This window comes from Oncorhynchus mykiss, chromosome 12, assembly GCF_013265735.2.
Source record: "Oncorhynchus mykiss isolate Arlee chromosome 12, USDA_OmykA_1.1, whole genome shotgun sequence".
Lineage (NCBI taxonomy): Eukaryota > Metazoa > Chordata > Actinopteri > Salmoniformes > Salmonidae > Oncorhynchus > Oncorhynchus mykiss.
In genome coordinates this window covers 77,868,671-77,882,549 of record NC_048576.1, presented here as the reverse complement: position 1 = coordinate 77,882,549, position 13,879 = coordinate 77,868,671, and the positions used below count along the sequence as shown (strand labels likewise).

The 13,879-nt window shown below is 43.4% G+C and overlaps 1 protein-coding gene across 1 annotated transcript; it reads right to left on the bottom strand.

The window, feature by feature from the left end:
- Positions 1-862: 862 nt before the first annotated feature.
- Positions 863-11,891, bottom strand: LOC110538486 (low-density lipoprotein receptor). Its single transcript, XM_021625336.2, has 18 exons — positions 11,634-11,891; positions 6,909-7,034; positions 6,667-6,789; positions 6,112-6,489; positions 5,865-5,987; positions 5,636-5,758; positions 5,332-5,451; positions 4,844-4,969; positions 3,499-3,670; positions 3,118-3,345; positions 2,886-3,004; positions 2,631-2,770; positions 2,364-2,505; positions 1,941-2,084; positions 1,578-1,826; positions 1,354-1,437; positions 1,076-1,239; positions 863-926 (listed from the first exon to the last, which is right to left on the bottom strand). Exons 1-18 carry the CDS (start codon positions 11,689-11,691, stop codon positions 894-896), a joined length of 2,652 nt encoding a protein of 883 aa, XP_021481011.2. The 5' UTR covers positions 11,692-11,891; the 3' UTR covers positions 863-893.
- Positions 11,892-13,879: the final 1,988 nt, after the last annotated feature.

The following is a 13,879-nucleotide window of genomic DNA, read 5'->3' as shown; positions in this document are numbered from 1 at the left end:
GTCTGTTTGATTGAATGTGTGGACAGGTGTCTTTTATACAGGTAACGAGTTCAAACAGGTGCAGTTAATACAGGAAATGAGTGGAGAACAGGAGGGCTTCTTAAAGAAAAACTAACAGGTCTGTGAGAGCCGGAATTCTTACTGGTTGGTAGGTGATCAAATACTTATGTCATGCAATAAAATGCTATTTAATTTCTTAAAAATCATACAATGTGATTTTCTGGATTTTAGATTCCGTCTCTCACAGTTGAAGTGTACCTATGATAAAAATTACAGACCTCTACATGCTTTGTAAGTAGGAAAACCTGAAAAATCGGCAGTGTATCAAATACTTGTTCTCCCCACTGTACGTAACAAGAAAGAGAGATTTTTCTCAATTCTAAGTGCTGTTAAATAAAGTTGCAGTCACCTCATATATCAAGGGCACTTCTTCACAAACACAACACCTTCAAATATTACAATTACATTACTGTTCTTTCATAATGGGGTTCAACTTCTGAACAGTCTTCTATTTGTAGGACATTTCACAGTTCAGACAAATAGTCTCTGAGAAAAATACTATGGTGTAGAATGAGCCAATAAAACTCAAGCTTGGTGGAGATGAGTTGATGGTCTCTTATGGCTCTGGATTGTGCACAAATGGGCAAGAAAGACACATGAATGAGAAATCTTCCTCCTTTTCCTGCTTTTCTTTCCAGAGCTTCCATTTGTCTTTGAGCACACAATGGTTTGGTCAGCGGTATGACACTTTCTCTGCCTTCTTATGTCTTTGAGGTTGTGAGGTTAAAAAAATTCAATAAGATTGTCCAGGTAGCTTATATAAAATGTTTCTCTTACTCCTCTGCTCTCTCCTCTTAAAGCGTTTGTGTTGGCAGGGAACGGCAGCACTACGGTCAAGCCTCATCATCAAGACTCACAATCTGTCTCTGAGGGGAAGGAAACAAAGAGGAATACATTAGGTCACTGAACTACAGCTACTGTACAACATACAATAGGCTACATATGCTAATACAAAAACACTAGCATACTCCAAGTGACATTGAGATTGAGTGTGTATGACAGATTGGCCTCTTACCGGTGGGTAGGAGTAGCCGTCTGGACTGTGGCTCCTGCATATGTGCACCTGGTCTTCAGTGGTCTTCTGGTAGACTGGGTTTTCAAAGTGAATGGTGTTGGTGTTCTTCAACCTGTAGTTCCTCCACAGCAGCACGGCACCAAAGGCCACCAGACACACAATGGCTGAGAGACAGAGAGAGACATAAAGGTCAGAGGTCAGTTGATACTAAAGTGGGGTTTTTAAATCATTGGCGTGTAATAATCATGCTAACTGTCAGTGATGTTAAAGCATCTTACCTATAGGAAGCCCGATGTATAAAGCTGCAGGGGTTGAAGGGGCTGTGGGTATAGCAGCAAATTCATGGATGGATGGACGGATGTCTGAAGGGCAAAACAAGACAGATTTAGACCAATGATACACCATGTCAAAGTGTGATGTTCCAGGAAAGTCTCACCTTTAAAAATATTCATTGCTGATAACTCCTGCATTTAATGAGAGCACACATTTAAGTCATGCTTACCCTGAGTGGTGACTTGAGGCACTGTGGTAGTCTGGGCCTGGGGGACCCTGGGTCTATCTGGCTGGGCAGGCTGGGGGTTGCGTGGCACAGGCTTGGTAGTGCGGGGAGGCGCAGGCGTAATTGTGGTAGCGATGATGGGGGCCTTAGTGGTGACGCGAGCTGGAGGTGCAGTGGGGGTGCGGGCGGGTGCCGGTGGGGGGTTGGAGGCGGGAACAATGGGCTTGATTGGAGCTGCATGTGTTGGTGCAGCTGGTCAATATACAGATAACACTTAGGTTAGATATTATACAGGAAGCAAGGGATCATATATTTCCCCTGTGTTATGCTACATTGAAAGGCTGAGGGTGCTAGCTAGATATATACCTGGTACACATTTCCTCATGTCTTTGGCCAGCAGCATGTTGTCAGGGCATGCACAGGTGTACTTGGGGGAATGTAGGCCCACCTGGGGGGCTGCCAGACACATGAACTCACAGCCTCCGTTGGCCACCTTGCACCAGTCCCTGCCTGGAGTGGGGCAGAGGGGAGGAGGGGATTAAGTCTGAGGACTGGTTTGTCTCAATAGAAAGCACATTGCTATTGCTATGCTACTACAGCATTTTAACTTAATTGTAATAGTCTGAGGCTCCAGACACAAAAATAGCACTTAGAATAAAACGCATCCCTGAGGTGCAACCGTCACCCCAAAACCCATTGGTGCCTAACTCCAAGGCTACTCTTGCATAAATAAACTACTGATCTAACTAACTATGGGGAGATTAAAAATCTGAGAGACCTGATACATACCAGTTGGCTGTTTGAGGTTGTGGTACAACACAATGTCCTCTGGGGATACCAGGTGCTCTGCCACAGGCTTGATGTCCCTGCCTGTCACACGGTTGGCACTCAGAATGGCATTGTTGCTGACATCAGTCCAAAACACTCTTTCCTACACACAGAATACACAGTACTCCATTTAAACATTTCTAATCTCTGCATAAACATATTAAATATATATGGTTATCTTCAGACTTATTTTCATTTAAAAGTTAAAGTTGTAATTTTGGCACTCACCTCAAACACAGTGATGCCTAGGGGATGGGCTAGCCTGTGTTCATCTATAATGAGTGTCCTTCGGCCGCCACCCTGGACGTCGATACTGGAGAGGGTGTGCAGCTTGGAGTCCACCCAGTACAGCCGCTGGTTCAGCAGGTCTGACCAGGGGATAGGACAAGAGAAACTAGTCAGACCAGAGTGACCATGCAGAAACACACACACAATTATGCATGCGCACCCTCACACACAAAGGTAAGTTATGAAAGTGCTCACCAAGGGTGATTCCATTGGGCCACACAATGTCGTCTGTGACCAGAGCAGCACGGTCTCCTCCATTCAGACCTCCCTTCTCAATCTTGGCTGGAGTTCCCCAGTCAGTCCAGTACATGAAGCTAGGAGGGCAGGAGAACACATTTATTGAAGCATGTCATCATTCAACAGATATCCTGTGTAGGCTCAATGTTTCAGTCATTATGCTCATTCCTGAAGCCAGTGTGGGACCTACTTGCTGTGGGGGTCGACCACAATAGCGCGGGGCTTGGCCAGGTCATTCTGGAAGAGAGTCTTGCGACGGCTCCCATTGGCGGTTGACACAGAGATGCTGCTGCGGATACTGTCGGTCCAGTAGATGTTGCCGTGGACCCAGTCAAAGGCGATGCCCTCCGGACCTTCGATGTCGCTGTCAATCACAACTTTGTGTTGCGCTGTGTCTGCAGCCAAGTCCATTGAGGTGCTGGATTGTAGGAGAAGGGTGGAAAATAGAGAGAAAATATATTTATTATACCATCATCGTCATTCTAATCATCATCCTCATCAAGATATCACTGGGAGCAATAGGAATACAACAGGGCTCTATGGATAAAGGTAACATGGAAGCTTTGCTCACCTGTAGATCTTCTTCTGGGAGAGGTCAGACCAGTAAATCTCCTTGGCAACCATGTCCATGTCCAGAGCCACTGCATTCTTCAGGTGGGGGATGACACGCGTGTACTCACTCTTGTCCAGTGTCATCTTCCTCACCTCATGGCGATTGGTGAAGAACAGATAGGCTACAGTGCCTGTGTGATCAGACGAGAGAGTATCGTTCCAATAACTGCAATGCATGACCCATGACGATATAAAAATAAACTTGATCAAAACATGAGCAAAGTAAGAATTCAATCTTTCTGATAAAATAATGTATATGTTGAAAGATAATGATTAAATAATTCCACTCTGAAACCTTAGAATAGTATGAAATGGATTAGAATCATAAAATTATAATCTGATGATGTGTGTAGTTTTAGTCAGAATTAGATGAAACAATGTATCTGTATAGTGGAAAAACACAGACTGTCTGAGCAAGGCGTAGTTTAGGGTTTGAACTTCAACTGTGTTTGGACCGACCTGGCTAGGCCTCTGGGAAATGTATTTTTATTCATTTATTTATTATTTTTTTATCTGTTATTTTACCAGGTAAGTTGAGCGATATTGTCATGTATTGTCATGTTGTGTCTTGTTTCTGTCCTTTCCCTTCACCCTGTCTCCCTCTGCTGGTCGTTATTAGGTTACCTTTTCTCCCCCTCTTTCCCCCAGCTGTTCCTTGTCTCCTCCTAACTACCTCGTCACCCCTTTTCCCACCTGTTCCCTTTTTCCCTCTGATTAGTCCTCTATATCTCTCTCTGTTTTTGTTCCTGTCTTTGTCGGATTCTTGTTTGTGTTTTTCATGCCTGAACCAGACTATCGTCATGTTTGCTGCAACCTTGTCCTGTCCTGTCGGAATCTGCCGGTCCATCTGAGCCTACCTATGTTTTGTTATTAAAGAAGTTCTGTTTACGTTAATTCGCTTTTGGGTCCTCATTCACGCACCGTAACAGATATGATAGCATAGGGAGTACTTCTCAAGGTTTTCCTAATCTCGGGGGAATGGAACTGTCGGCTGGGTAGTGATACACAGGGGTGAGAACTATGGAGAAGGATAAAACTCACCTACTGTTTGTGTGTATGTATGTGCGTAGGATACCTACTGTTTGTGTGGAAGTATGTGCGCAGCTATAAAATGGATGTCTTTGTATAATGGACTTCAGAACGTTCTCGTGAATAAACACTTTGATTTTTGTAAGCTGGGACTCTTGTCTGCTTCATTTAACCAGAATCTTACAAACTCTGGGTTGCAGACTGAGTAGATTAATTGAAGTTTATGAACATTGATAACAAAATTCACATAACACTTTCTTAGGTCCAATACTTACCGATGGCCTTGCAGGCTTTAGTGGCTGGGTCGACCTGGTAGCCCTCCTCACACTCACACTTGTAGCTGCCCATTTGATTGACACAGATCTGGCTGCAGATGTCTGGGTTGGCACACTCATCGATATCTGTGGGAAGAGGTACAGGACAGATATGACGTCTATGTAACTGGCACAGTGTTGGAGAAGGTAAACGGTGGCGTAGGGTCAGACGAAGGGTGTGTGACAGTAACAGCACTGAGTCATCATGGCCCCACAGGGAAGTGGTCCAGTCAGGACAGAGACCTTCTCAACCCAATAGCACCAGCTTTACACTGCCATACAGGATTGAACTAAGGCAAAGGTATCAATGGGCACATCGCCTGGCACTAGGCCAAAAGGATGTACAGTCTGAAGTCCACATTGGCAAGGACATCAGATCCAATATGGCTGCTGATTGAGCCAACTTTTTGGGCTCTGTGGACACACATGCAGCTATAGTGGAGTTTTACCTTCACAGCGTTTCTTGTCCGTCAGGTAGTAGCCGGTGGGGCATTGGCACTCATAGCCAATCTTCAGGTCATTGCAGATGTGTGAGCAGCCGCCATTGTTGTACAGGCACTCGTTGGAATCTGCAGGGAGGGTTAGAGGAGAGAAAAGTGACAGTTCAACACACCAGTCCACAACTCCTTCTTTCTTTCAGCAACCACAGCTAGATAGCATTCCCATGGTTTCCATCCAACTCATTTTACGTGAGAAGCTAACCATAGGCAAAACAATATTCCCCCTATGTACATGTTCCATCTTCATACTCACCACACTCTCTGAGAGGCTCATCTGACCAGTCCCTACAGTCACGCTGCTTGTCACACACCTTCTCCATGCTGATGCACTCCCCACTACGGCACTTAAACCTGGTGGGACCCTTGCAATGGCTCACTGTGGAGGAAAGGAGAGTGTGACTATAACACAAAGGAAGTATTACCATTCCAGTAGGTCACAGTAGTAGAAGCAGGGGTAGAAGATTTATGTGGGGCAAGCCTACCATTGACACAGCCAATTTCATCACTCAAGTCTCTGCAGTCGTACTGGCGGTTACATTGGCGACCGCCGTGGATACAGGTGCCATCACCGCATTGGAACTCATCGGGGCGGCAGGTGAGGCGGCCTATGGAGAGAAGGAGAAATTGAGAGGTCAGTCAAAAATCCATATGCAATTTACATATTAAAGACAGAAATTTTTAAAGCGAATATAGCTAACAGAAGTAATAAGAGAGAGGGAATGTACTCACTACAGTTGGTCTCGTCAGAGCGATCCAGGCAGTCGAATCCTCCATCACATTTCCAGCTGCTGTGGATACACTCCCCGCTGCCACATTGGAACTCCCGAAGGGAGCAGGGCTTGGGGGCACCCCCAGGGGCTCGCGTCCCACAGTTCTGGGGCCACTCGTCGGAGCCATCCGAGCAGTCAGCGTCTCCGTCGCAGGCCCACAGGCGCGGCACACACACAGAGTTGTTGCACTGGAAGGAGGTGGAGCTACAGGTGGTGGGTGGGCAGGAAGCCTCGTCGCTCCCGTCATCACAGTCCAACTCCTCATCACACACAAAAGAGGCCGACACACACTGGTTGTTACTGCAGCGGAATTTGTTATCTGTGCAGTGCTTGGGCGCTGTGGGAGGAACAGAGATGCGTGTGTTAGAGGGGAGCCTCATTTGTCAGGCTTATATCAGTTGGGAAAGAATGGGACTGAGAGGGAAAAAAGAGAGTAGATGAGAGAAGGGGCAATGTTGGGAGGTAAGTTGGGGAGAAGGGTATAATAGAGAGTGGAGAAGACAGGACCACTTACCACAGCTCTCCTCATCAACTCCATTCTCACAGTCTGCTTTGCCATCACAGAGCCAGGTACTGGGAACACACTGGTTCAGATGTCCACCACAGCTGAACTCTGTGGTTCTGCATGATCTGGCCACTACAGGTGCAAAAGAGAGAACAACCATCAGTTACTGAAACTGAAAAAGATGTTGAACTATAAGTGTGGTTCAATCCTCTATTGTATTCCTATTAGCTACGGCGGTATGTGTTACTCACAGCAGGTTCCGGGGAGCTCGTCAGTTCCATCTCCACAATCATCTGTGTCATCACACACCCATCTCAGCGTAATGCACTTCCCATTCCCACACAGAAACTGGCTGGTCCCGCATATTGTCTCTGTGTCTATAAGGGAAAAAACACACGTACCCACACGATCAGTCCATGACTATTCATTCTGGTGAACAACAAAATCTCAAAATCAAAATGGGCTTTAAGGAGCATTTAACTGACTTACATTTACAACCCCGGATCCATTGTATAATGGGACCAAAATCTCTCATGAATGAAACCAATTGCTGTTCTATTTATTTCTGGGAAGCACACAAACCAGACTCTTTCCAGAGAGGACACTGTATATAGCTGCACACTGATCTGGTACTTGTACTCCTGGCAAAGTACACAAATCAGACGCTTTCCCGAGAGGGGTTGCGTGGCATGGCAAGCCCATGGCACTGCAAAGCCTTAGCAGGATAGGACAACCAGTGGTATTTCTCTGCTTTATCATCTACATACTGTCAGGTCAGTCAAGAACACAACACATTATTTCAACACCTGTATCCTGACAATACAAACTACAGGAAAAGGAAAAAGTGTCTGTTTTCTGTAACTCTGTGGATGTTATCTGAGGCAAATACTTGAGCAGATCATAAATCATTAAAACAAAAGTGCCAGAGCAGGTTGATTCTGGTGGGTCTCATTTCCCAGCTTGCAGTCATATGTGACAGTGAGTGGGGGAGGGTCTGGCTGTTCAGTGGGCTATGGCAGGGATGCTGGTAACACATCAACAAAGAGGCAGGGGGATGGGTGGGAGAGGCCCATTATGACCCTCTCCCTCAACATACACACATATACATGTACAGACACATGCAAATTCCAACCTGCCTATAGAGGAGGAATGTGGAGAATCTACAACTCAAACACATTCACACACACACACACTAACGTTTACACCTGCCATTGGTAGTGGAGAATGTAGATTTTTGTCAGTAATTGGTTGGTGATGACTGAAGACAAATGACAAGAGATCGTAGACATACAGTACTGGCTGATGTTATGTTCTCCTTATTAACATCTTCATTATCCTCCATGCAGTTCTGAATGCTCTTCATCCATCAAACAAAGACCTTCTAGACCTCCTACAGCTCTCCACCCAACCCCCTATCTAAATCACCCTAGTTAGTGAACTGGAGGAACCAATTAAGACACTGTACTTTACATCAATGCCCCTGGCCGCAGAGATGACTCACAGCAGTGTCCAGATGCCACTGGGAATTATCCTGCACTTAGGCCTCAAAACACTAGATGGACACCTGTTTCTGATAGGAGCCAGAGGGAGGAGCTTGACCAGAGGGAGGAGCTTGAATCACATCACTGGTAGCTGATTGGGTCAAGCGGAAGGTTTGCATGACAGTAACAGTAGAGACAATAGTGGGCTAGGTATTCTTTTTACTGACCACTGAGGATGGATTTTCAAAACAGGACAGTTCCTGGGTGAGGTGAACCTTTAGTTTCTCACCAACGGTTTCAGTTTCAGGAACAATAATACCTACTGAATTGCACTTGTGTTATTTCAAGGAAGTAAATAAGGGAATTTGGAAAGATTTAACAATTTATGCTCATTGGAAGAAGGCCCATAGTTTGGCTTACATTTTCTTTGCTGAGATATTTTGGTCATAAACTGTGCTTTTTGTTCTGTTCTATTCAACAGCAGATCTGGGAAAGTGGATGGAAATGAAATGGGGCCATCTAGTACAGATATTTCTCTGTGAACAAACAGCATGAACATGAGAAGTCAATGTCCTCATTCACCATGTCTCCACAGCTGAACAGGTTACTGCCATTCCAGTTCTGGACCCAGCTGTCCCCATATAAGAGTGTACTATGAGCGGCTGTATTGGTGGGACCCTCTTCCATGTGCATTCCCTTTCTTTAAAGGTTTTATCATTAGTGACTTTAATCTTATCTTACCTGGTTGTCTTATCTATAGAGTTCCCTCATGAGTGAACAAGACAAGCCACAACATAAGAGCAAACCAACACGTGAATGAATACCCACACAACTGAGAGAGAACATAAAATAATACCCAGATGTGATCACATTTCCCACTGCCATCCCTTGGAAAACAGTTTGGGTTCTAGTAACTCACACAATATGACCCTCTAGGGCCAGGTGAGTATATTGACTTAATACCTGAAAACTCTAATCAAAAGCTATCAAAGTCTCTCTCTCTCTTTATCATATCCACCTGTCCTCATTCCCAGAGAGAAGTGATGGTCAGATGCAGGCGAATGCCCTGCCTTCAATAACATTTGGTTAGGCTTAAAGTTCAGTCCATCAAAGGCTCGGACTGACAAGGTTTACTGATTAACCTTGGGGAGAAATATAACGTGGCATGCTTGTTTGTCTGTCCTCTGATGTGTGGTGTGTTTAACTGATCTTCCGTTCTCTATCAGGACAAGCTGGAGGAGAGTAAACAGCTCTGCCCACTGTTTGATGAGCTATTGAAGCTGGCTAATAAAGAAAACATCTCTTAATATGACACTTAGAAGGCATGGACATGGTTCACAGATAGCATGATAAAGTGATTTGCACAGGCTTACAGTTAATCAGTACCACTTTCTAAATAGGTGATGGAACAGATATGAGATGGGGCATGTCATTCTGCAACTACTTTTATTTATCGCTCAGCACTCTCCATTTAGGCCCTCAGAAAATGTCAAGGCAAAAACTGTATTCTTTATGATTATTTGCAAAGAGTTTGAATCAAGTTCCCAGTGTGAGTCTCCCATTCGATGTCACATTCTCAATATATCTGCACGTTACTGATTGCGCAATATGAGGGCTGTCCGCTCCTCCTGATAAGACAATGGACAATGTGAGAATGAGCACAAACTGTTTCAGACTACTGACGCTCTCACAACAACACAACTCTGTTGTATCAATGGATAGGAGTGTGAGAGTCAGTTCCAACACGTTCCTGGCACTTTTTCCCAAACATTTCCATACTGGCCCCAACACTAACACTGGAAGTTATTGCATACAGGGCAGATGGTGTTGAACCAATACGTTGGAATGTTGCCTCAGGAGAAATACATAAAAGTCATGCTTTGTGGAGGTGGGCAAGAGGGATTCCTTTAATTCTCAAGGTGGCCCACCACAATGATGTCATAGGGCCATCAATGCATCATGAAAGGGTCAAAAACATGAGTGAACAACAGAGAATCTAGATTGAAATGTGACTGGTTATTACATCAGTTGATGAGAACACATATAGTCTATTGCAGCCTTGCTATGTAGCCTAATTATACAATAATTCACTTGTGATCTGCTGTACCTGAATTTGGAAGATTTTTGCACTTTAAAGCTAGAATGAGCAGTTGAAACAATAGAGCAAAACCCCACCCGTTTTGGTAAAAAGCTGAGGGATGGGCCTGAAGAAATGGAACCTCTCTCAAATTCAAAGACAGTGCCAGACTATGGATGCAAGGACTGACCATCCATGATATCAACATTATAGTTTGAACCACGTTTTGAGACTATGCAGGTTTTAATTTTTTTATTTAGCCTAAATTGTTTACAAACATTGGAGGGAAAAAAGCTTATATTTTGGGTTCTGATGGGGTTCAACAGCTGGACTAAGCTCATTAGGTATGCATAAGTGGCACAGTGGTCTAAGGCACTGCATCTCAATGCTAGAGGCATCACTACAGTCCCTGGTTCGAATCCAGGCTGCATCACAGCTGGCCATGATTGGGAGTTTGGCCCTGCAACGTCTGGGTTTGGCCAGGGTAGGCAGTCATTGTAAATAAGAATCTGTTCTTAAATTACTTGTCTAGTTAAATACAATTATAATCAATGGGTGTATATATAATTAGGTAGATACCCAAACCCAGTCATTGCGCTAATGCTAGTTAGCATTGGCTCGCTAAACTACCTCAAACGTCCTTCATACTGGCCACATGGTATCCACGAGTTCATCTGACTCTTGGCAAAATCCCATAGTATCCATTTAATTTATAAATCCTGAAATGGATGTAGGATTATAGCTTTAAAATAACAATAGCCTACTAACAAAATAATTGTCTTGCGCAAAAAAGTATTGCACAATAGTGCAAAACTGTAAACTGCCGCTCTTCTCAGCATGCACTACAATGCAAACATCCTTTAGCCTCGCCCGGCTCCAATTCCACAGCAAGCTTTCGGAAACGTCTTGTTGCACATTCTTAAATCTGATTGGCCACGGAATCTCATGGCCAACAACAAATCAGAGGCTTTTAACGTAGTTCATTCATACAAATTCCGGTAAAAATAGATAATGTAAATGTATCTAAAGGTACATGCGAGTGCAATGACAAAATAAATACTCGCCTACGCATTGTGTTCTGATAATAATAAGAAACCATTTGTGTTGCACACTATCGCAGCGTCTTCAAGATGCAACACAAATTTGACCTACATTCTACAAATAACAAGCCCCCTCCCCCGTCGTGATGCGTCAGGCGATGTCCAAGAGTGGGCTATTTAAACATTTCAAATCGTTTGATAACTTGATAATTTACGATAGACATAATATTTAACAAGAAGGTAGGCTGTGTTTAAAAATATACTTACTTTGCCACTATGTATTAGTGGAACAAATAACAAATAAACCAAATTAATTGGGAATTATTCCTAAATTTACGATATACTAGAGTAGACCTATGTTAGAATAAAGATACTTACTTGTTTGGACAACACAGCAAGCCAGGAACACCAACAGCACGCAAAGCAGCCGCCCCATAGTCTGCAGCCAAATTTTTAAAATGATTTACACTTTACTCTGACTGTCAATAAGGTATTATGATACAGCTATAACAATGTTAAAACGATTGTTTTATTTGAAAGTCACTGCTTCCAAGATGTTCAGTTCCTCTGCTCTTATGTTCTGGATTCAGATGCGCTTGGGACGAGAGGTTAGACAAAGATGCTCCTGACAGTGTAATCATGTTTGGCAATATCAGAGCAATTTCAATGTGGTCCAGTGGTGGGTTGGAATGGGAGGAGCCCAAGAAGCGTAGGGCGGGGTTTGGAGTGGTGTGATCTCTGGAATAGAGCCTCATTCCCGAAAGGCGTGTCTTCAGACGCTCTATTTTACTACTGTTTAACCCTTGAGTTTATTCTTAAAGCTCCCCCCCACACACACACGAGGCGGGCCTAGACATACCAATATTTGTCTATAAGCTCATTCTGACAGGCGCTTCTAAGTATTCAAAAGCAGGATCTCCCTGGTCAAAACAATAGATAAAGATTGTTTGAAGTTTTGGTCAAAACATGTTTCCTTGCTTTTCCGTGGAGTTGGTAAAAGTGGTAACTATAAAGGTGATTCTTATAGTGGTTCTACATTTCTATCTTGTGACATTTTGATAAAACTGTACATTTACATGACTCAGCTCAATCCAGACACAAACAGAAAATGACATAGGCTGTTGGGGTTCCTCGAGGTTGTCCCTATGAAATACAACAGCACTGAGTGGGGGGAGAGAAGAAAAATAAATAGGATGTTAGTGAACCAAACAATAAGCACAGAACATGTTATCAGGTCTATCATGATGGCCTTGATGACTAATTCTCATCTAGTTTGTACTTGCTCTATTTTTAATATTGATCTATCCAATGTCCATCAGTGTGCAATGACGCACCATCTCTTAAACAAAAGACAAAAACACCACAGCCAAACGACTGTGTTTTTCCCTCGTGGTCAGAGCGGCAACGCGTGACAACCCAAATAATAGCAAAACAAGAAGTCAAACTGCTCTAGTTCTCATGGGTCTGCTGCACCGACCAGTATTAGTATGACATCCTGCCATGCCTCTGTCAACCAGTAACTGACTACAGCTCCCTATCCTATTTCGGACCAAATAGAACAAGCTAAAAACTGTAATCTAATAGTGGCTTCACATCAGAGTTGAGGATCTAGCTACACACTGTAGCTGGAAAGAAAATGGCAGGAGAAGCCAAGGCTTTGATGATGACAGCAAATTATGTAGCTATTACCCTCTCTTTCTGAAGCAATGGTGTTTTATTTAGTAACAGAGAGTGGTAACACAGATGTAATCAAGATTATGTCAGACAGATTTGGATCATACTTCACTACATCAAGATGAAAGAGTAACAATTACATTTCATGTTACAATACCTTACATTATTTGGGTTGTCATTGCTAATTTATTTTTACTCCAGGATTGAGATGTATTTCCTTCACAGGGATTCTGAGAAAGCTGACCTAATATTTGAGACCAATAATAGGAGTTGACAGTCACACAACTCTCTGCCCTCTGGTGAGAGTGGGTCCTCTCAGTGACCGGCCCTTGAATAGCCCACCATGGGGCATGAAAGCTTCTGAAACTGTGCAAAGGAGAACCACAGAAGTGCCTAATGAGACTGTCACTAATTGTGCTGCCCTCACTGCTCCCGCTATTGGAATGCTGATGGAGCACATACAGTGACATTTCACATTCTTAAAATAAAGTGGTGATCCTAACTGACCTAAGACAGGGGATTTTTACTCGGATTAAATGTCAGGAATTGTGAAAAACTGATTTTAAATGTATTTGGCTAAGGTGTATGTAAACTTCCTACTTCAACTGTATATATCCTTCAAATGTTGATATTTGAGTGTTGACAACATTGCAAATGCTATATAGGCCTAAATAGCATTAACAATGATATACAGTTGAAGTCGGAAGTTTACATACACCTTAGCCAAATACGTTTAAAATCAGTTTTTCACAATTCCTGACATTTAATCCTAGTAACAATTCCCTGTCTTAAGTCAGTTAGGATCACTACTTTATTTTAAGAACGTGAAATATCAGAATAATAGTGGAGAGAATTATTTATTTCAGCTATAATTTCTTTCATCACATTCCCAGTGGGTCAAAAGTTTACACACAATCAATTAGTATTTCGTATCATTGCCTTTAAATTGT